Here is a 24,997-nt window from a genome sequence, read left to right as displayed (position 1 = left end):
TTGGGTCAATAAGTGAGGAATTTGAGGTAATGACCAGGCTGGGCATTGAGACAAGTTTTTTAGGATTGGGTACCAGTGCTGGCGGGGCCAGTCTGGGGCAATCAGTATCATTTTGGGCTTCTCTTGTCTGACCTTTATGAGTACCTTGGGGAGGAGAGGCAGTGGAGGAAAGGCATATACAGTTAAGTTTTTCCAGGTGAAAGATAGAGCATCCATTTCCCATGCTTGCTTGTGATAAGTCCTTGTGCAGAATCTCTGTAGTTGGCAGTTGTGAGGGGAGGCAAATAGGTCTATATCCGGGCATCCCTAGTTCCTTGTTATCATGCTGAAGACTTGTGGATCCATTACGTTTCTGCTTAGTTCGTCTGCCAGAGTATTTATCTTTCCTGGCAGGAATTGTGCTTGCAGATGTACTTGGTAAGTCAATGCTGTGTCCCACAAAGTCATGGCTAGTCTGCAGAGGGGGTAGGAATGTGTGCCTCCCTGCTTGTTTATGTACCACATAACTGTAGTATTGTCCATCTTTATCAATAGTTGTCCTGGATGAAGTCGATCCTTGAAGGCTGTCAGGGCATTCTGAACAGCTAGCATCTCTTTTTGATTGATATGCAGATGCATTTGGCTTGCGGACCATGTGCCCTGAATACATCTTCCTGCCATATGAGCCCCCCAGGCATAATCTGATGCATCTGTAGTTAATGTCTGCCTGGCTATGGGTAAAGTGAAAGGCTGTCCCTTGTTGTGGTAACAGGCCTTTGCCCACCATCGAAACTCCTGTTGCAGGCAGGGAATGAGGGTAATTACTGTTTCCAGGCTGTGGCAATGTTGAGTCCAAACACTTTTTAGATACCATTGTAGTTTCCTCATATGCGGTTTTGCATATGGAATTAGCAGAATGCAGGATGCCATGAAGCCCAATGCCTGCAAAATTTTTCTTGCAGATAACTGGGTCTTTGTTGCCAACATTTTGAAGTAAGTAGTCAGTTGTCTGTTTGTCTGGCGTGATATAAGCCATCTGGGCAGTTGTATTTAAGCTTGCACCCAGGAATATTATCTCTTGAGAGGGTACTAATTTTGATTTATTTTCGTTTACTGTGTACCCTAGGCATGTTAGTAATCTTACAAATGCCAGACGCTGTAGTAGAATGTCCTTGTTCTCTGCTTGAATAAGGCAATCGTTCAAGTAAGGATATATATGTATTCCTCTTTGTCTGCAAAATGCAATTACTGGTGCCAGGCATTTTGTGAAGACCCTGGGCACAGTAGATAAGCCAAAGGGCAGTGCAGAAAATTGGTAATGCATTGAGCCAGCTATAAATCTGAGGTATCTTCTGCATGATTGTCTGATTGGGACATGCAGGTATGCCTCTTTTAGGTCTAAAGTCACAAGCCAAGCCTTCTTGCCCAGCATGGGCAGAAGCTGCTGCAGCGTCAACATTTTGAATTCTGGAATATTAAGAAATGTGTTCAGAATAGACAGGTCCAGTGTTGGTCTCCAGGCTTTGTCCTTTCTGGGCACCAAGAACAGTCTTGAGTAAAATCTTTGTCCCTGCTCTTGCTGTGGTACTCACTGAATGGCCCTCATGTCCATGAGAGATGAAACTTGTTTTTGTGCCTCTGCCCATTGATTGTGTGGCAGGTTTGGCATACCGTTTGCCCTTGGCAGGGTGTGGAAATGGAACCTGTAGCCTTGTGACACTATATTTAAGACCCATTTGTCCTGGGTGATTAGGTGCCAATTTTGTGAAAAAAGTGCTAGTTTTTCCCACTAAAGGTGCTGCCAGAAGATAAGTGCTTGGTGCTGGCAGGGGAAAGTCATTGAGACCGTTTCCTGTAAAGCTGTGATTTATCTTCTCCGCTTTTGGAGGAAGAAGCACCCCATTGTTTAGACCTGTATGAGCCTTGGGGCTGGGATCTGCCTCTGGGGCGTCTGTATCTGCCTCTTTGTGGCCTGTCTGACACTGGAAAGGACCAATTCTTTGTAGGTCAGTTCCTGCTAAATCTGGGAGGCTGTACCTGTAAGAAATCCTTGACTGTTTGCATAGATTTAGCTTTGTCCTCCATTTTCTTCAACACCTCTTCTGCTTTAACACCAAACAAGGTATCATGCTGTAATGGAGCATCTAATAATTTTGCTTTAACATGGTCAGGCAGATTCTGTTCCTTTAACCAAGCATTCCTCCTAATGACAGAATCCGTAACAGCGGCCCTGCAGGAGGCCTCCAGAGAATCAAAACCACATTGCAAAGTATGCTTTCCCACTTGTTCAGCTGCATGCAATAAATCCTGCATTTCTTTGTTTTCTGCACATTCAGAATTTGTCAACATTTTCTGTTTAAGTAGTGACATAAGATATTGCTGATATTTAAGCATATGAAACTGACAAGTTAAAGCCCTTACAGCCAAAGTAGCAGAAGTGAAAATCTTTTTCCCCCCATCTGTCCAGGCTCTTGAATCCCTATTAAAGGGGATAGGGTTTTTTTGCAGTGGAGGCCTTGACCCCTTTGGGACCCTGAGAGATAGTTTCTGGGTCAGCAACAGGGTTTTTATAAAGAAATTTATGTGAATCAGGAACCCTGTAGTATCTGTCTGGCTTAACAAGAGCTGATGGTAAAGAATCAGGAGTCAGACCGGACTCTAAAAATACATAATCTACAATGTCTAAAACAGGAAGAATAGCAAGGGGCCTGTGCTGAGGTAGTAAAAGGAAGTCCCTGAGCCTTTTCTTAGATTCTGAGTAATCTTGGCTCTCCCAGTGGAAGTGCTCCCTCATAGTATGCAGGGTCTCCCCAAAAGAATAATCCTCAGGGGGAGAGGCTGAAGAGATAGATTCTTCAGCATCAGAATCCTCATAGGGAGGAAGAGAGCATTTCTGTTCAGAAGTGGAATCAGAGGAACTGGAAACCTGATCTGACTATTCATATTCTGTCTCTTGCCTAGGTCTCTTATCAGGAGGGGGATGGGAACCCCTGATCAAAGTAATTAGGTCTTCGGACATTTTAAGCATCTGTTTTTTAGGCATGGAGGTCTGTCCAGGGGAATGCTGTACTTGTTTCTTTGTCTTTAGAGGTGCTTTAGTCTTTGCCTTTGTACTTGAAGTCGTTTTTACATACAACTGTGTAAGCCTGAAAACACCCTAAGAAGCCGATGCCTGCTCAGCGGCTCCGGACCCATCTCAGGGAATAGTTTCTGAGGGTCCAATACCTTGAGTTTCCAGTGGCCTATTTGGCTCCACGTGGGAGTCAGAAGCGGCCTGTGGCTCCGAGGTAGCGGGCGTCAGGGGCTGCGAAAGCGCCTCACTGAGAACTGGTGACTGGCCTAGCAGAAGCCTTGTCATTGGTTTTGGACCTCGGATGCCTGTCCTTTTCTTTTTCTTTGCGTTTTTTATAAATTCCGGTAGTCGGCTGTTCCGACGGCATTATATAATTAAATCTTCTGCCGAAATAATGAAATGCAAAATCGTACAGACGCTTAATAGTGCATTGGTTAAATCTAGCACAAAACAGACAACTAGCAACGTCGTGGTCAGGGCCTAGGCAAGGAATACAGTAAGAATGAAAGTCCTTATGAGGTATTTGCTTCCCACAAGAAATACAATTATCAACTTTTTCTGACATCGGTCTGGAGCAATTAAAAAAGTTTCCCCAACGGGGTACTTGGCTTCAATGAAGACTTCGGAACTGAAATTCGAACTTGAAAATCTCAGGAGTCAGCCGACCGGCACTTGCGAACTGCTTTTGCTTCGGGCACCGAGCGGCAAGAAAGACTGGAGAAAATGGCTTCGGCTGCATCTTTTATACCACTGGCGCACTGATGTCAGGGAGAAGGCGACAGCAACCGACGCCGGACCAGGACTTTGGAATTCGGGCCGACTGCAGGTAGCCTGCCAGCAGGATAACCCCAACTGTAATGACTGCAACAGTGAAACATGATGATCATCATACAGGTACTATTTTCAATTTAGCAAACATTTCTGTAAAAGAACCATTTCTTGCACAATGAAGCTTTGATATAACCTTTTTTTTTTCTCCCGATGAACACACATCGCAGTTTCACAGAAAGGTACAGAATTAAAATTAAACGGTTTGCCATTTGTTGAAGATTTTAACTACACAGACTGACAAATTCAAATTCCTTCATTTCATCTTCTGATTTCTGTAGTTTTATCAGTTCACCTGAACAGTTACTTAAAGCTGCTTCTTTTCTGTCCATCCTGTTGTCATTTGAATTTATATTTTCCTCCAATACAACTTTAAACAAAGTGACATAGGTATGTGTACAACAATAAAAAAAAAACAAATATAACATTTCTTTTATTTTCATGCAGTACAAATCAAGTTTTCATTCATTCCAAGATTATAAAAAGTGCTCAATATCTGCCTTTCCTTAAAATTTCACTCCTTCTCCACTTGTATACTATTCAATGTGAATTATTCTGACAAATTCCATTTATTTCTGTTTAATTTGTTCCTTCATTTTTCTAAAGATCTTACTTACAGTTATTTTATTTCCATTACAGTATTCAGTATTTCAGATACAGTTAGTTTAAATTTTTATGTCAATTTTCTATTCATTTTTTTTTTTTTTTGCAGCCAACAGCAATAATTATTTATCCATCCATCCATTCATCTTTAAACTTACTACAGCCTTACTACATCTAGGCAAATCAAATCTTGTATCACAGCTCAGAAGAATGAAGTTCCTTAGTTAAAACCATTTGTTCCACCAAATTTCTGAAAGAGGGATTTTTTTTAAATTTGTCAATTTATTGCATCCCCCAAAATCTTTCCCATCACACCTCCGGCATTTCCTTTCTGCTTCTATAAAAATCCTCTGAAGTCTGCTTGAGGAATAAAAATACCTATGCAAACACTTCCAAGCAAAAGACCCAAACCTTCTGGACATTGTTGCATAACTGGAGCCATACAGATGTCCTCCCATTATTTCTTCGTTTACTGTCTTGTATAGTTATCATGCAATACTGTATATGCCCTACTAATGTATCCTTTTTTTAATAGCAATTTTTCTTCTAGCCACTACTAAAAACATTACTATACCTAGTCTTTCACTGAAGAAAAACCCTCTCCCTTTCTCTACACCTCATCAGCCCTTCTATGGAAGCTAGTCTCAAACTTGTTCGCAGCCTCATTCCCCTCCATTACCTTTCCGTACTGTGTAGTTATTTGCTCCCAAAACCTCAATTTCCTTGTTAACTTTCTCCAGGAAATTCCACCTCCCTCGTCTACTTTCTAAAGCCTTTTTCCAGCCATGGCTATTGGCACAATCTTCTTTCTCCACTGCTATGCTGCCTTAGTTCTGGGAATACTTTCTGCTACTTTAGGAGTATACTATTCTGCATGGTCATTATTCTCCTTAAATGATCTGCATCCAAAATCTACTCTCTTCTTACTTCTCAAACTCCCCACTCCACTTGATCATCAGCATTTTCCACTGTTTTATAACCTTCTGCTAGTGTTAAGAGAACCAACGTATCCCACTTAATGTCTACACTCTTTCTGTAACAACTACATTATGTCAACTCCTTATGATCCACAACATTTCCTCTGGTTGATAAAATGCACCTGACTTGTATCTAAAACTAAAGGGACATAAAACAGTTTCATTGTTTGCATCTTACTATCCATATCCATAAACAAGAACTTCCAGTTTCTCAATTTTTATATTCTGTTTTGTTTGGTATTCTCACATATGCTTAGCAGCTATAATAGAATCCTTTATAATCCACACAAATACTTAATTTTACCATGCCCCTATAACTACGGGTAAGGTTGAACCAACTTGTGGAGATGCAGTTTACTGCTATAGCTTTTTGTTTTATCTTCATTTATTTTACATCTTGAAAAGACCCAAAACCGTCTCAAAATATGTAACACCAACATATAAGTTTTAGAGTGCAAAATAATCTGTGAATAAAGCCAATTTGTCTTGAATACCAGTTATATCCTTAAATGTGCGTCTTCCTTTCTTTACTACTGGCTCTAAATAAAAAGGAATGGGGAAAGATGGTACCCCTGCCTTGTCCCTCTGTTCAAACACAGCTTGTAGGAGATAAGCCCTGCTTAATTCTTACCTCTGAGCCTCAATAAATCATCCTAATTAACCACATTTATTCTATTAGGAAATGTAAATTTTGCCACTGTCCTTCCCAAAATCCTAGCTACAATACTGAATGCCTTCTCTGCCTCAAGACACAAAAAAGTAGTGGCATTTTCAGCTCGCTATAGAAATGTCAGCACTCCTAATGCAGAGTGCAGACAAGCTGAAGAAAAAAAAAAAAGAACAAAAACAAAAGGAGAGCAAGTCTTGAAAACTCCTCTTCTCCTTGCTCTTCATTTTTGCCAGGAAGCAATCCCCCCAGTACATCCCAATAGGGCCAAGCCTCTCACACCCCCTGAACTTATACCAACTCTAAGATTATCCTACATCAGAGAAAAAGGAATATTCCAGACAATGACCATCTCAGACTTGTTGCATGCATGTCAGTTTTTCCGGATTTTCAGTCTGTGTTTTGGGACTTGTTCTAGTGGTTCCAGACAGTTCAAATACTTACTGGCATTTTCTTGCACCTTGGTTCCCTCAGGATCATTATTGCTCTATTAATGTTGTCAAAGATTTGCTCCCCCCGCCCACAAAAACACACATTAATATTTACCAAGTCTGACAACGCTTTTGCTATTTTCTTAACAAGTACAGATATAAACACTTCATAATCGTGGTTTAAAATTGAAATGGGTCTACATGAAGCTGGGTCTAAAAGAGGTTTACCCTATTTAGGTAACACAGCCACTAAAACACTTTTTTACCAAATATGCTACTACTTCCTGCCCCCATCTCCCATTTTTTTAATATTGTTAAACAAAATCTTCCAGATATTCCAGATTTCCACAGGAATACCATCTTTTCCTGGAGACTTCCCTGTCGATTGGTTATATATCAACGTTTTTTTTTTCATTCTTCCTATCTTAGCTATTAACTGTCAAGCCTCACTAGCATAAGTCTCCATAATATTCCCATTTGTGCCTTTTCTTGGTTTCCACATTCCTCTGCTTTATACAGATCATAACATTTCTGAAATATCTTTAACACCTCAGTAGGATCTCTGGTTATTTCTCTTGTTAAAGTACACAAATTTGGCAACCATACTTTCTACTTTCCGTTGCATAAGTCAGTGCTTTACTTATTTTAAACAGCTCTGAATACACTTGATTTATTTTTTGCCAGTAAATTAGCAGAAGCGAATTACTGCACCACCTGGACCCTTAACTGCTTTTTGCTCAACACCTGCACGGCTCTTACCCACCAGAGCTTTTTCTTCTTCATGTAGCAGATTTTTCTCTTACTTTCTTCAGATTTCTTCTTTCCGGATATCCATGCAGTGTAGTGACTAACCATTACCTGAATTTTACCCAAATTGAAAACTTTTTCACACTGGGAGAGGTCTTAGCAACCTGTTGATCAGTGTGCAGCAATCTTCAAGTCCAATTATACATAATGTTAAGCATAATAACTGCACCTAATATATTTTAACTTGGCAACATCAGCGATAAACAATCAAACAGTAACAAATGTAATGCTCCACATCAGAGCCATATTCTATTATTAAAAAAATTAAAAATTTAAGCATTTAAATTTTACTTACCCTCATGTGTCTTCTGGTTAATCTTAAAACCCATTAACCATATTACGACCATCATAACTTCCCTTAATACTAAAGCTACTAAACTACAGATATACTATTACGAGACTATGCAATATTCAAGATCATTAGAATTATTTTTAGCTACCATTCATTATATTCATGATACTCAACTTCAAAATAAGTTATTTATCTACATCAAAAATGTGAACATGACACCTAATGAAACCATAATGAAATTCATAACTTCAACCAATAACTTGCATTAACTCTAAATGCAATCAAAACAAGCATTGACATTTAATTTCATTACCAAATATCCCCATGTATAAAACAAGTAACATACCTTAAAAAGTACTATAAATAAGAGAGTTAATCTTATGAAGTCATTCAACAAGCATTAATTCATTTAAGTATTTGCACAACTGTTAACGAATAACACTACACATTAAAATTAATTTAGCAATAGAGTTCCTCTAAACACCTACTCCCTCATATGTCTATGCTACTAAGTAAGGCACAAGAAAAAAGTAATAAGCTCAGCTAATACGTTGCAATGACTCAATAAGTAAATCAGGACATCTGTTTGCAACTCATCTCTCCCTTTACAAATACTGATATTTACCCATGACAAAAACACTCTGTATTAGAAAGCATTTTAGTTGCTTTTCTAAAGCAAAGGACTTATGATGCCACCAAATGTATCTACAAAGTACCAGTCAGCATCATTAAATAATGGAAAAATCAGAAAACAATCTATTCAATCTACTTTTGATATTGTAAAAATCATGCAATACATACAACTGATGATGAAAGTTGCTTCTTCAAAGGCAAAGAGCTGTCCTTGTCCTTTAAACCGGTCCACACTCAGCCAAACTGACTCTATGCAAGGTTTAATTGACAAAAGCTACAATTTCACTCTAAGTACCCATTTGTCATCTAAACTCAAAGACTCCTGAATTGTAAAAAAAAAAATTTAAGCAGCTTCTCCTTAAGAAACCTTTACATAAGCACACAGTAATAGGTGAAACAAACATCCTACATTCTTTTCAAACCAACAGTCCAAAACAAGAACAAGTGCAACAGCTTGCCTATGCACTATAAGACATTGCAAAATATGAGCACTGTTGGACTGAAGATAATTTTACCTTAATTTTAGCATAATAATGCTTAGTGAGGGAGTTTCACTCCTTTGCAGCAAGTCTCTCTCTCCTTGACTTTGTGGTGTGGAAAAGTACAGTTTTGTACCTACCATAAATGTAGAGGTTCGAGTGTACACCCTGCTGCAGTCATCACACTTGGGTTATCCTGTCGTCAGGCGGTCCCGTAGTCAGCCTGAATTCCAAAGTCTTGGTCCGGCATCGGTTGCTGTCGCTTCTTCCCTGACGTCAGTGCGCCAGGGGTATATAAGAGGCATCAGACGCCATTTTCTTCAGTTTTTCTTGCCCCAGATGTCAGGTGCCCCCCCCAAAAGGTGGTCAGTAGATAGTACCAATAATAAAAGTTTAGCACAAACAAAACATCCCTCCAGCTATAAGCAAATACACCACAAAGGTTGCACCAGATTTTAAGGTACTGAAAGGTTTTAGGTCAGATGGGATGGAGGGAGGGTAACCTGGACTGCAGCAGGGTATACACTCTAACAACTACATTTATGGCAGGTACAAAACTGTACTATGTTCATCGTGTTACCCTGCTGCAGTCATCACACTTGGGTAGAATCCCAAAGCTAAGGATGGGAGGTGGAGTCAAACAGGGTTAGAGGAGGCTAAAAGGCCCTGCAAAACTGCAGTGGCGAAGCCAGCTCTAGTCTTAGAGTAAAGAGGTAAGTGATAGTCTTTGGTGAAGGTGTGTACTGAACTCCAAGTTGCAGCTTCCAGAATATCCTTGGTTGGCACCCCCCCCCTGAGGAAGTCTGTAGATGTAGCTGCTGCCCTGGTAGAGTGGAGCCTTATGCTAGCAGGAACTGGTTTTCCATGGTGGGTGCAGCAAAAACGTATGCAATGTCCTATCCATTTGGAAATGGTCTGTTTTGAGATAGCCCTTCCTTGTGATGCTGTAGCATAGGATACAAAAAGCTGGTCAGATTTTCTGAAAACCTTAGTTTTATCCAAGTAGTAACGTAGCTGTCTGTGAATGTCCAAGGAATGCAGGAGTCTTTCTCCTTTGTTCTGTGGATTTGGAAAGAAGGTGGGTAAATGGATGGTTTGATTTAGAGCCACACTGGATACCACCTTAGGCATAAAGGAGGGGTTAGTTCGTAGAGAAACTCTGTCTTGATGAAAAATGAGGAAAGGCTCTACTGCCATTAGTGCCTGTAGCTCTGAGACTCTTCTGGCTGAAGTAATTGCTAGCAGCAGGGCAGTCTTCCATGATATAAACTTTAAGTCAGCTGAGAAAGCTGGTTCAAAAGGAGGTAGCTTAAGTTTTTCCAGAACAAAATTTAGGTCCCAAGTTGGTGTTGGTGCTCTCCTGGGAGGCCTAATGTTTTTGGCCCTCTGAGAAACTGCCTTAGAAGCGAATGTGAAAATAAGGGAGGATCCGTGTTGTAGTGAGCTGAAATAGCTGAGGCGTGGATTTTAACAGATGAAAAAGAAAGCCCTTTGTGTAACATCTCAGTTAAATATTGTAGAATCTGAGGTATGTCCAGCTGAAGGGTATTTTGGCCTTTAGCTTGGTTCCAGGTGCAAAACCTTTTCCATTTGTCTGAGTAGGCTTTCCTGGTGCTGGGCCTCCTGGCTTCCAGAACATCCATAACAGCTTGTGAAAGAGGAGCTGGCTGGTTGCTTAGGTGATTTGCCATGCAGCCAAATTTAAGGTTTTGAGCTGGCTGTGTAGAATCCGACTGTCTTGCTGTGTGAGCAGATGAGTAATTTGTGGTAAAATCCATGGTGGGCCCTGGGCCATATTCCTTAATAGTGGGTACCAGTGCTGGCGTGGCCAGTCTGGGGCAATGAGTATCATTCGGGGTCTCTCCATCCTGACTTTCAGCAGCACCTTTGTGAGAAGGGGAAATGGAGGGAAGGCATATACTGTCAGCATTTTCCAACTGAATGAGAGTGCGTCCACTTTCCAAGCTTGATGGTGAAATGTCCTTGTACAAAATTTTGTTAGCTGATAGTTTTGGGGGCTGACAAACAGGTCTATGTCTGGGTGCCCCCATTTTTGAGTTATCATTGCAAATACTGCTGGATCCAGTTTCCACTCGTGGGGATCCATGATGTTTCTGCTTAGGCCGTCTGCCAATGTGTTCTTTTCCTGGCAGGAATTGAGCTTTTAATTGAACTTGGTAAGCCAGTGCTGTGTTCCACAGATCATTGCTTGCCTGCATAGAGGGTAGGAGCGTGTACCCCCTTGTTTGTTTATGTAGCACATTACTGTGGTGTTGTCTGTCCTTATTGTAAGCTGTCCTGGATGCAAGAGGTCCTTGAAGGCTGTCAGGGCATTCTGTACAGCTAGCATCTCTTTTTGATTGATGTGCAGATTCCTTTGATCTGCAGTCCATATGTCTTGAACGCACCGTCCTGCCATGTGTGCCTCCCAGGCGTAGTCCAATGCATCTGTTGTCATAGCTTGCCTGGCTGGGGGTAAGGTGAAAGGCTGACCCTTGTTGAGGTGACATGCCTGTGACCACCATAGAAACTCCTGTTGAAGGCAGGGAATGAGATTTATCATTGTTTCCAAGCTGTGGCTGTGTTGAGTCCGTACTCTTTTTAGGTACCATTGTAATTTCCTCATATGCAGTTTTGCAAATGGTATTAGTAGTATGCAAGATGCCATGAAGCCCAAGGCCTGCAGAATTTTTCATGCAGGGAGTTGGGTCTTTGTTGCCATTGTTTTGAAGTATTGAGTTAGTTGTAGTTGTTTGTCTGGCGTCAGATAAGCCATCTGGGCCGTTTTATTCAAGCTGGCACCCAGGAATGTCATATTTTGTGAGGGCACTAGTTTTGATTTCTTTTCATTTACTGTGTACCCTAGGCAACTTAGAAGGGATTCACATCTAGATCAAGGGAGGTCATTGTCCCCCTGTACTCATCACTCATTAGACCTATGATTGAGTACAATGCCCCATTCGGAATGTATCTGACCCGACACCTGCAGCAGCTGGAAAGGCCCCAAAAGTTCCTCACCAAAAGGATAAAGGGTCTCAAAAATATGTCTTATGCTGCCCGACTGAAAGAACTCCAGCTCTATTCAGTCTCATACCTCTTGCTCAGAGGTGACCTGTGCCTGACATATAAGGCCATGTCAAACCCTGATTTGATTCACCTCAAAAAATCTAGATCCCTCAGAACCACAAGGGCGGGAGACTTAAACCTTGACACGGTTATTAATAGAACGTGCTGGAGGGACAGATTCATCACCCAGAGACTCCCTATGCTGTGGAACAAAATCCCGGTACATGTGAGGCACAGCACCTCGCTGGCCAAGTTCAAGAGGAATCTTGACCAATGGATGGGGGATCGCAGATATACCCCAGGGATTACTTCAGTGTCACTGCTTGACAGAGGCACAGCAAAATAATAGGCATAGTTTTATTCAAACTAAAGGGGTGGCGAAAGCCAAATAACTATGGGCTAGGCTTATAAATGCCCTTGGGCAGATAGCCTAGTATGAACCTATGAACCTATGAACAAAAGCCAGATGTTGTAAGAGAATGTCCTTGCTTTCTGCTTGGATGAGGCAGTCGTCCAGGTATGGGTATATTTGAATTCCTCTTCATCTGCAGTATGCAATTACTGGTGCCAGGCATTTTGTAAAGACCCTGGGCGCAGTAGATAAGCCAAAGGGCAGTGCAGAGAATTGGTAATGGGTTGAACCTGCAATGAAACGGAGGTATCTTCTGCAATTTTGCCTGATAAGGACATGCAGGTATGCCTCCTTGAGGTCCACCGTTACTAGCCAAGCTTTCTTGCCCAACATGGGAAGAAGCTGCTGTAGTGTTAGCATCTTTAATTTGGGTACTTGCAAGAAAGTGTTTAGAATTGAAAGGTCCAGAATGGGTCTCCAAGCATTGTCCTTTCTGGGGACTAGAAAGAGCCTTGAGTAAGATCCTTGGCCTTGCTCCTGTGTATGTACCAGTTGAATGGCTCTCATGTCCATGAAAGCTGTAATTTGTTTTTGCGCCTCTGCCCATTGATTTTGTGGCAGGTTTGGCATTCCTTTTATCCTTGGCAAGGTGTGGAAATGGAATCTGTATCCTTGTGAGATAATGTCTAGGACCCATTTGTCCTTTGTGACGATGCACCAGTTGTCTGCAAAACGTGCTAATTTTCCTCCCAAGGGAGCTAGCTGCCAAGAGAGTTTTGCTTGGCAGTTTGAGGTTTAAGTCATTGTGTTTGCCTTCTAGTAGTTTGGGACCTGTCTTCTCCTCCCTTCTGTGTTGCAGTGCCCCATTGTCGAGGTTTGTAAGGGATTTGTGCTTGTCCTCTGCCCCTTGGGCGCCTGTATTTACTCCTCTGTGGTCTGTCAGAAGCTGGAAAGGACCAATTTTTTGTTGGCCAATTTCTGCTGAAGCATGGGGGCTGTACCAGTAAGAAATCTTTGACCATCTGCATAGATTTTACCTTATCCTCCATTTTCTTTAAAACCTCTTCTGCTTTAACCCCAAATAAGACATCCTGCTGTAAGGGGGCATCTAGTAACTTTGCTTTAACATGATCAGGCAGAGTTTTTTCCTTTAACCAAGCATGCCTACGTATAACAGACCCAGTAACAGCTGCTCTACAGGAAGCTTCCAAGGAATCAAATCCACATTGTAAAGTATGTTTGCCCACCTGTTCAGCTGCATGCAACAGATCCTGCATTTCCTTGAATTCAGACTGTTGAGGGTGCGTGCTCGTCTTTTGTTTCATTTGAGACATTAGGAATTGCTGGTATTTAAGCATGTGAAATTGACAATTTAATGCTCTCATAGCTAGAGCAGCTGAGGTGTAAACCTTCTTCCCACACCTATCTAGTGCTCTGGAGTCCCTTTCAGAGGATACAGGATTTTTAGCCATAAAAGCCTTAGCCCCTTTGGGACCCTTGGAGATTGTCTCTGGATCAGCAACAGGGCTTTTGTAAAGGAATTTGTGTGGGTCAGGCACTCTATAGAATCTATCTGGTTTGGCTGGAGCAGGAGGCAGAGAATCTGGATTTAGACTAGATTCTAAGTAATCATCATCCACAATGTCTAAAACTGGGGGGATAGCAAGTGGTCTGAGCTGGGGGAGTAAAAGAAAGAAACTCTCTGAGCCTTTTCTTTGAGTCGGAGTAGTCCTGACCTTCCCAGTGGAAATGTTCCGTCATGGTATGTAAGGTTTCCCCAAAGGAATAGTCTTCAGGGGGAGAAGCTGAGGGAATGGAATCTTCAGCATCAGAATCTTCATAAGGGGGAAATGAGTAATTCTGCTCCCCAGAGGAGCCTGAGGAAATAGACACTTGATCAGAGGAGGCATAATCCTCCTCTTGTCTAGGCCTTTTGTCGGGGGGGGGGGGTGTTGGGAACCCCTGATTAAAGAAATCAAATCTTCAGCCATTTTAAGCATCTGTTTCTTAGGCATGGGACCTTGAACTGGAGACTGAAGTGCAGTCTTTTTTGGTTTTAGAGGAGTCTTAAGCTTAGCATAAGACTTTATGGTGAGAGTAGTCTGTCTGAAGACACCTTCTGAAACCGAAGGTGTTTCTACAGCACCGGCTTCTCCTTCTGCAATGTCGTCGGTAGGACCTAAAGAAAATGGCTGCGTCGGCCTAGAACTCTCTGCTAGAGAATCCGAAGCGGTCTGGGATTTCAATTCTGCGGTAGCCAGGGGCTGCGTAAGCGCCTCACTGAAAACCGGAGAACCGGCGACCGGCCCAGCCGAGGCCTCTGAGTCTAGCTTGGATCTAGGCTGCCTGTCTTTATCTTTGCGTTTTTTATGCACACCGGTAGTCAGTTGCTCCGACGGCATAGTGTAATTAAATTTCCTACCGAAGTAGTCTCGTGTGAAATCAAAGCGTCGCTTTATAGTTCGCTTATTGAACCTAACACAAAACTGACAACCAGTGACGTCGTGGTCTGGGCCTAGGCAAGGTATACAATAAGAATGAAAGTCCTTGTGAGGTATTTGCTTCCCACAAGAAATGCAATTGTTAACTTTTTCTGACATCGGACTGAGGCAAGAAAAGGTTCCCCAATGGGGTACTTCGCTTTGAAGACATCGGACTGAAACTCGATTCGAAAATCTCAGGTGTCAGCCTACCGGCACTTGCGAACTGCTTCTGCTTCGGGCACCGCGCAGCAAGAAAGACTAAAGAAAATGGTGTTGGATGCCTCTTATATACCCCTGGCGCACTGACGTCAGGGAAGAAGCGACAGCAACCGACGCCAGACCAAGACTTTGGAATTCAGGCCAACTGCGGGACCGCCTGACGACAGAATAACCCAAGTGTGATGACTGCAGCAGGGCAACACGATGAACATCCAGAAGTTATTAATCACAACATTTTGTGTTTGCTGCAACAAGCCCTCAGCTGAATAGCGGGCATGAGATGGTGTTCAAGTACAAAAGCCGTTTTAAAATCTGAGAAGGAAACTTGCCCATAACAAGCAGGAATCTATGGCTGTTTTACCAGCACTTACTAAAAGAAACTAACAATAATTTAAACAAAATACATTAAGGCATTAATTAGCATATAGATTCTTCCTCTTTCAGCTTTTCCCAGTTAGGGGTCACCACAGCAGATCACCTGTCCGCTCATAATTGGCAGTGGAGTTTTACGGTGTCGGGTTGTCAGCCCGGCGCCCAACCTACCACAGAAGGCACACACTCATGCCTAGGGCCAGTTTAGAGTGTCCAATCCACCTACAGCATGTCTTTGGGATGTGGGAGGAAGCCGGAGCACCTGCTGGAAACCCACGAGACCACAGGGAGGACATGCAGACTCCACACACAAGGCACCCCAGCCGAGGATTGAACCAGAGAACCTCTTGCTGTGAGGTGGCAATGTTAACCGCTGCACCACCGCGGCTGCGGTGTATGTCCTGATTTACGATTTCATTCTGCAACACTATAAACTTCAAAAAATCTAAGTTGTTATAAAAAATCATTTATAATTTAAAGATATATATTTAATATTTTAACTGTTTACTAATATGTGAAATACATATTGTTAAACAGTAGCTGACCTTTACTTGAACTAAAATCATTCTGAATAAAAGAAAACCCATTATTATATGTAACAAGTAAGCCACTTTCATATCAAAATAAAATACTTTGATATTTCTAATTACAAGTTAAAACTCAGTTTTCAAATGTCCATAGTATGCTGTAACCTGCAACAATTATTAGAAAGATATTGATCTTACTTGAAAGTGACTATTTTTAGATTTGTCAGATGCCTCCGTAGACAACCAAATGTTCCTCTCTTGTTATTTTTTCACTAGTGAAAAACTCAGATCCATTTCCTCACTGCTTGGAATCAAGCGGTTTGCCTGAATACAAGCAACAGCTTCATCTAAGGTGTCTAATGCTTTACAATGTCATTTTGTAGTACAGTACAGATGTGTAAGGGTGGTGCGTGGTATAGTGGTTAAAGTTGTAGCCTCACAGTAAGAGGTTCTCCAGTTCAATTCTCACCTGGGATGCCTTTTGTGCAGAGTCTGCATGCCTTCCCAACTTTCCGTGGATTTCCTCCAGCTGTTCTGGTTTCCTCCCACATTCCAAAGACATACAGTAGGTGGAGGACAGGACACTCTAAACAGACCCTAGATGGGAATATGTGTGTGAGAATGTGTGTGGTGCACCCTCCATGGAGGGTTGAGCCTTGGGTAGCAACCAGAGCACATAATACCCGTAACTGCTACAGAAACGAGTGCTGAAAGGTGCTTATTGCCAGATACACCACATGGTGCGTAAACATGAGAGAGAGAGATAGTTGTGCAAGTCCTACTTACCTTAAGTAGTACATGCTTATAGAACAACCTGTCTTATTGGCATTCAGGTACTAGTGCCTTGCTACTCCTCCTCTGGCTGTCTACTAAAGCTTACGAGTCCCTTCCACTGTCTGTGTGTGGGTGGGAGGAACCAATCACCTGGCAGTACAGAGACTACTTTACACACCCACAGACAAGACCCTTTCATTCTATAAATGGTTCATCTTCCAGGCCCCCATTTGCAAATGTTTCATCTCCTAAGTCCCTGCTTATATTTAAGGGCATCAGGACTTGGCAAGAGACTTGGGATGCATTGCTAAAAAGGTCCCAGTGATCATTAGCCTAGTACACACTTGTGAACCTATGTGTTATGTTCTACTAACACACTGTCTTACCGGCATTTGGGTAGATTCCAAAAGCCTACCCAATCTGGGAGGAAGAAGGATAAGGATCCAGAAGCCCCTGGAGTATGGTCCTAGCGGGGCTTTCTCTGGATCTAGAAAAAGTATCCAGCTTATAATGCTTTGTAAAGTTATAGACAGAGGACCTAGTTACTGCCTCTAGAATACTTAAGCGTCCACTCCTTTCGAATACACCACTGAAGAGGGGACCCTGGTGGAATGCACCTTTACCTTGCTGGATTTGACTTGCCATAGTGGGTATAACAAAAATACAATATCAGAGGGCAACCAATGTGCAATGGTTTACTTAGGGACAGGTTGACCTTTCTTTGACTCTGTGTAGGAAATGAAAAGCTTTTCAGTCTTCCTGAAGGGTTTTGTTTTGTCAAGGTAGTACCTGAGCTGCCAGTGCACATCCAAAGTATTAAGTGTCCTCTCTCCCTTATTCGGAGGTTCTGGGAAGAACAAGGGAGGATGACAGTGATCAAGAGTGAATTCTTTGTGTTTTACTGGTAAGCAGTACATATATGTATATAGTTTATTGAATGATTTAATATTTTTCTCAACTTTTTTGCTGATCATATATATATGTGTGTGTGTATATATATATATATATATATATATATATATATATATATATATATATATATATATATATATATATATACTATCCTTTCACTCTGTTGCATATCTAACTATTTTTGTTTTCTGATCTGATATGTTTGTTCTTGGCACTGAACTCAATGGACATGTTATTTAAGAAATTTCAATAGAGAGATTGTTAAAAAAACAGTTAATTCTGTGACCACATTCAGCATGAAAGAAGGCTAGTGCATAACGCAACAGCATCCCTGTGGAAAATGAGGTAAGGTTGTCCCATCATGAGAGCTTGCAGCTCAGATGCTCACCTTGCAGAAGTCAGAGCAACATTAAGAGCCTCAGGTCAGCCTGGGTAGCGTGTTCGAAAGGTGGCAAGGGCAATTTTTTTCCAGGGCATGGCTGAGATCCCACAAAGGAGTTTGCTTGTGAGGGGGTCTCATATGCAATATTTCTTTCATGAACTGTTCTACCAAAAGAAAAGAAAAAGAAAGAGGGGGGGGGTCCATTGGCAGACAAGCAAAAATCGCTGCTAAATGCAGCTTGAAGGAAGCATACAATAAGCCATACTGAAGTAGCTCTTACAAATATTCCAAGACCTGGGGAAAGTTAACCTCAGGGGACCACCGTCTTCTCCCATTTAGGCACAACTAAGTAAACCTCATGGATTTGTAAACATAAGCTTTTCTAGTAGCAGCTTTTCTGGCCTCCTTTAACACCCGCTTCATATCATGAAACAAGCACCTAAGCAGAGTCAAGAATGAAAAATCCAAGCTGTACACTGTAATTGCTCCAAACTGAGGTGCACCAGTCGCCCGGTGACTGTGTGAGCAAAGCCAGAGTGCAAGTATGTGGTAATTGTCCCTGGCCAATACCATTAGAAGGGAGAACCAAGACTGCCTGAGCCAGTAGGGGAGTCACCATAATGATCTTTGGAATTTTTTCACAAGGTATTTCTGAAGATTCAGTGGAAAGGGTGGAAACGCATACAGGAGCATTCTATTCCAAGGGAATGAGAATGCATCAAGCACTCCAAGTATGGCTGGAAGTATGTCTAGAACAGAATTTCTCCAACTGTGTTATGAAAGCAGGTGAACAAATCTATTTGAGGCATTCCCCTCATCTGGACTAGAGCTTGGAATATCTCTGCCTGTGTGGGTCTGCCCAAGATCTGTTTAGTCTGTCTGCCAGGATGCATAATGCCTGAAGTCAGAGAATGTTGTACAACCAGCTACCAGGGCATCACTGCCAAGTGACAGAGAGGACATGAGCTTGTACCCCCTTGTTTGCGGACATGCCACATCAATGTGGTGTTGTCCATAACCACCAGAAAAGGATCCAGAGTCCATAGATGGTGAAGTACTTTCAAGACATGGATCACTGACAACATTTACTTGATACTGATGCATGTCCAGGCATCCCTGAGCCTCCAACTAGCCTACACTTGCACTCCCATTGACAGCCCTTCAAGTGAAGTCAAAAGAATCTTTCTGAACAGACTGCACTGGAAGAAAAGAAGCCCTGGATTGATACTGAGCTGTGCTCTCCACTACTGTAACTCTTGTTTGATGAAGGCCAGCAACAGCAACTGGGACTCTAGAGAATGTAGGTGTGGCTCCAACAACTTTGCACAAACCAATGAATATTCCTCATGTGGATGTAGGCCAGTAGTATCAGGAGAATCATGGAAGCTATCACTCCTAAATTTGTTAGGAATTAAAGGTGACATTTCTCCTGGAGAATTCCTGAAACATCGTCTGGTAGGACAGGAAGTTGTCTTTGGAAAGAAAGAACATTCTTATGTCAGTGTTGATTAATTACCCCAGGAAGAGGAGTCTTTGCAAGGGTGTCAGACTAGTCATACTATCTCAGTACATTTTATATACATGTATATACACATACATGTGGGGGCCTACAACTGCTCAACAATTCAAAATGTCAAAAAGAAAATCAGCTTATTGAACGAACTGGATCTTTTGTGTGCAAGACAGCAGTATAAGGGTCTATATTAGATGATCGATCTTCCAAAAGTTCGACCGTCATATGGTCGACACCATATGATCGAACTTTTAAAAGTACGAACATCTAATAAAAAATAAATAAACTACACAAATAACCTACCTGAACATTTTAAGCAGGGGAGCAAGCCACCCTGCACCCCCCACGTAGGGTGCTGCACCCCTCCCCCCTTCTTTAAATATACCAACTCCAAGATCGCACTACAATGCAGAAAAGGGAAATCTTCCACTTCAGCACTGTACGGAGATCTCCTTTAAAACATTCAAACTTTCAAAAGTTCGATCATATGGTGTGCGTCAACCATATGACAGTTGAACTTTTGGAAGTTCGATCACCTAATATACACCCCAGTATAATGTGAGATCAGGATATTTGCCATTTCCCTACTGTCTCAGAGTTGCTACATAATTTATAAGGTATATGGAGGGTACAGTGGGGCTTGCTCCCTGGGGGAAAAAAAAGCAGGTTTTTCTCCACCCCCCAGGCACATCGACTTGTCATGCTCAAATCAGTTGCCATTCTACATTTTGCCTATTTACGCAAATAAATATAGGTTCATAGGTTCGTACTGGGCTATCTGCCCTAGGGCATTTATAAGCCTAGCCAGAGTGTGTGTGGCTTTCGCCACCCCTTGGGATGAGAATACTACGCCCATTTAGGATTTAGTTTACTGTGCCTCTGTCTAGTAGTGACACAGAGATGACCCTCGGGATAAACCTACGATCTCCCATCCACTCGTCAAGATTTCTCTTGAAGAGAGTTAGTGAGGGGCTCTGCCTAACATGGACTGGGATTCTGTTCCAGAGTGTAGGGAGCCTTTGGGTTATGAATCTGTCCCTCCAGCACGTCCTATTTATTTCTGTGTTGAGGTTCAAATCTCTTGCTCTCGTGACTCTGATGGATTTGGATTTTCTGAGGAGGAGCATATCCATTAATTCCGGAATGGACATGGCCTTGTACGTCAGGCATAGATCACCTCTGAGTAGGCGGTAAGCGACTGAATAGAGCTGGAGTTTCTTCAGCCGGGCAGCATATGACATATGTTTGAGACCCTTTATCCTCTTTGTGAGGAACTTTTGGGGTCTTTCCAACTGCTGCAGGTGTCGGGTAAGATACACCCCAAATGGGGCAATGTACTCAATCATGGGCCTGATAAGAGAAGAGTACAGGTGCACAATGACCTATCTTGATCTAGATGTGAATCCCTTCATGATAAGGTGGGCAATACAGAAGGTCTTCCTAACCACCTTGGCAATGTGAGTGTCAAATGAGAGGTTACTGTCAACTTGGGTCCCTAGGTCCCTGATTACCTCTTCCGTACTTAATGGATTACCACCTATGTGGTAATTTGTGGGTACCTTGTTTTTCCAAAAGGGTATGACTATACATATTTTGGCGTTCAGTTTAAGGCCATGGCTCTGGCACCAATTATCCGTTTCTATGAGGCCTCTCTTAAGGATGCTTGTGTCCGCTGGAGTATCAATTATGGCGCCCAGTTTGCAGTCATCTGCGAACTTTGTCAGCCACAATCCTCCTGTTTGCTTGCACCTCGGAAAAATAAATGCCAAACAAGAGGGGTCCCAGGAATGAGCCCTGTGGGACACCGCTTGTGACTGGCTTAGAGTCTGACATGGCTCCAGCAATTCTGACCTTGTGGGTTCTGTCCTTCAGCCAGTTTGCAACCCATCTTGTGACATATGGGTTTACATTTAAGCTGGTGAGTTTGTCTATGATGCCCGAGTGGGGTATTGTGTCGAAGGCTTTTGCGAGGTCAAGGTAGGCTGTGTGAACTGCCTTACCCTCATCAATGGCCTTAGTGACCGTTTCAAAAAAGTCGACCAAGTTCAAAAGGCAGGATCTGCCCTTGACAAAGCCAAACTGGGTAGGATCCAATGTATTATATATATATATATATATATATATATATATATATATATATATATATATATATATATATATATATATATATACGCGCACACACACACACTTTCTAATTTAAAAGGGGATGCTGGATACTGGATTAAACAGTTTTAATGGTGAAGTGATCTGCATATGTCATGTGGTATACAATTTCTCTACAATAGTCTCTGTTCAAATATACACCTCAGTGAGGACAGACAAAATCTGGTGTGCCTCCGTCTTATTTACTTGACATGCAGATACTACACTTAGTAGAGACCGAGTGTACAGTGGTGGCATAAAAAGCAAAGGATAAGCACCTACCAACCAGTGTGTGTACAAGAGAAATAAGGTACTTGAGTAGAAGCAAGGACAAGTCTTACTCTGAAAATGAGTGAACTCCATTCATCAATGGCTGCTTCAGTCAAGAACTAACTAAAGTTCCCCCTGATGTTTGCCTGGATGATGATCCCACTCAGAGGCTCTCAGGCAACAGGTAGAAATTCACTTCACAGAAAACAATGCAAGTACAGTACCTCTGTGGAGGAAAATAAAGATGTACAAGAAGGGCAAGATCAGACATGACACTTTTTTCAGAAAAACAGAAAATAAAAAGACAAAAACAAAACTTCTGATAATGTACGGCATTTAAACAACTGGGAATAATTCACACATCTACATTCATAAGGTTAAATCTAAGGCATGGAAGAGACCTGTAGAACAAGTGGAAAGTTTGTCAAATAAAGTTCATTTTTTAAACTTGACTGATTTCTCAATACCCCCAAAATATTTTAAGTAACCACTTCACTTATAAGTGAGCTGCAAACCCTTAAATCTTGTTTTTTTCTGACAAAACTACTGTTACTTCTGGTCAAGGAATGACAAAGTACGTTCAACACTCCAACCTAATTTAGAAGCGTGTGGCCCTCATAACTTGGGGAGCTGAGAGCAACTGTAGACTGACACCACAGCAGAAAGTGCGGCAGAGCAGAAGAACTTAGTTACAACACTACTGCCTGAATCACTCTCTACAAGGACAGAAAGCCTTACCTTCATCTCAACAACTGTCTGCAGGGCTTTCGTCTTTGCTGTATCTGGGACACTTTCGAGCCTGCGATGTAGCTCCTGGGGAAGCAAACAAGGAAATAAATTAACTAAAGGACATGGGCACAAATTCATACTTAAAGCTACAAAAAAAAGGTACAATCCCTTTCTCAATTTTCCAGTCATTCATTCTGTTAACACTCCTTTTTCACAGGTAAATCATTCCAGCATTCTCTCAAGAGAAGAATACATTAAAAAGTATGCAAGCTTATGCAGTCTACAGTCAAAGCCAGAATAGTTTAGATACAGGTTAGTTTTGAAGATGTGAAACAAAACCAGTTACTGCCTGATGTTCAAAACGGACATTTTAATGTAACAAAATTAAGCCACCTTTTTACTACCTAGTATGACAAAGTTGTAGCTCTTTTTATGCTGTCATACAAAAGAAAAATATATCCTGGACCTGGAGCAGATCAGCCAAGTGAGGATAATTTAAACTAGTGAACATCTGCCTGTTGTCAGTAAAACCTTTTTCCATTTTTTTTAAATGTATTTATTTATTGGTAAAACAACTTAGCAAAGCTACATAAACTTCTAGAGTTTGAAAACAAATCTATTAACCCTTTGGAGTAGATTCATTGAAATACAACTGCTAGTGCTGTCTACAACCTTAATGACCTATGCATGCTTTTCCACTCAAAAAACTGAGTGGTCTGTGCTGCCTAAAATGCAATGTGCAGCAAATACTTAAGTACATCGGTCAGTGCCATAACAAATAAAGGTAAATATGTGGAAAACTGAATTGTATAATGTACAAAACAAAATCCATCCACAACCCCTTTCCCATTCTAGATGATTGTCACTGTTGAAGTGAACCCCTGACACTATGTACAAAAGAAAAGATTACAGAAAAACTGTACTGTATGAAAGGAAAACACTAATAAACTGATGGCTACTATAAGGTCAGCCAAAATCACTTGTTCAACTTTTAACACAGAAAACATTTAAACTGCAATCCATGAAGCTGCATTAGAAAGCAATAATCAATTTCAGTGGTGAGCTATGCTGATCCACGATCAGCAATCCCCTCATTTCAATCTTAATCTACTTAACACTAAGAATAGTTGTTCAACCTTCTGGGTCATGCATGCCAGAGTAAGAAAAAATATCAAAACATTTCCCAATAAACTAAAACTACAGCCTCCAACAAGCAAGTCATCTGGTCCCTAGTGGAAATTACAGGATATAAAAGATTTGATTCATAACTTCTCCTTTTTATAACAATGTTCTGCAAGTCTGTCTCGGACCTATACATGGGTATATGCTGAAGCTAGAACTTCATTTGACTGAAAGGTGTTTTAATAAGTTCTATGGGTGAAGAAATGACGGATGTAAATATTTGTACTTCCACTCTATTTACATTCCATTACACACTTCTTTTTGCATAGCAACTTTTTACTTCTCAGTGGGGATGGTGTGTGAGGGGCAACATGAAAATTCCTTCCTAAAATGTGAGCATTACTATTTCAACTTGTGTATATTAAAAGAACACAGCAAAAGTAGTACAGTCTCACTTGTTTATATTTATACCAATCAAATCTATAAATTAAATGAGTTATACACACACACCCACACACCCATATATGTGTGAGTGTAGGGAACTGGATTGAAAGACCAGCTAAGCACATACAGACATGTTCTGTGCATGCTCCGGGAATTATTCCGATGTGGATTAAACCAAAGTGTTTTTGCAGGAGGGAAAGCCCCTCTCACCCTCCGTTAATTATATATACCAGCTCCCAGATTGTATAACCCCCCAGGGAAAGGGAAACTTTGTCCAACAGGTGTTGAAGTACTTGTACTGTCAAACCAGTGCCCTCAAAACACAGACACAGACACACACAGACACAGACACACACAGACACAGACACACACAGACACAGACACACACAGACACAGACACACACAGACACAGACACACACACAGACACACACAGACACACACACACAGACACACACACACACACACACACACACAGACACACACACACAGACACACACAGACACACACAGACACACAGACACACACAGACACACACAGACACACAGACACACACACACACACAGACACACACACACACACACACAGACACACACAGACACACAGACACACACAGACACACACACAGACACACACAGACACACACAGACACACACAGACACACACACAGACACACACACAGACACACACACAGACACACAGACACTTTACTGGAGTCTTGTACATCACCAGAATGATTTCTGATGCATCCTTCAAAAAAAAAAAAAAATTACACTGATGGTGGATTTCCTCAGAACACATAAGGTGACAGAAATGGGAATGAAAGATTTGTACCTTTCACTTCTGCTGTTAGTGAACATCACTAATGTTGGCTTAGCGGCAATCAGATGATAGTAATGTAAGGGAATTTGTCCTTTTCCTCA

The 24,997-nt window shown here is 41.7% G+C and overlaps 1 protein-coding gene across 1 annotated transcript in view; it reads right to left on the bottom strand.

Moving 5' to 3' along the window:
* The window catches only part of ERC1 (ELKS/RAB6-interacting/CAST family member 1), a 3,640,161-nt gene that overhangs the window by 3,166,238 nt on the left and 448,926 nt on the right, over positions 1-24,997 (bottom strand). Inside the window, exon 4 of the mRNA XM_044087500.1 lies at positions 22,520-22,594. Coding sequence (XP_043943435.1) covers positions 22,520-22,594 — 75 coding nt within the window. The remainder of the gene's footprint in view (positions 1-22,519; positions 22,595-24,997) is intronic.

The sequence above is a fragment of the Protopterus annectens genome, chromosome 11.part0 (assembly GCF_019279795.1).
Source record: "Protopterus annectens isolate FY-2018-M chromosome 11.part0, PAN1.0, whole genome shotgun sequence".
NCBI lineage: Eukaryota > Metazoa > Chordata > Ceratodontiformes > Protopteridae > Protopterus > Protopterus annectens.
Note: the sequence above shows the minus strand (reverse complement) of the source record. Positions and strands in the feature narration are given on the sequence as shown.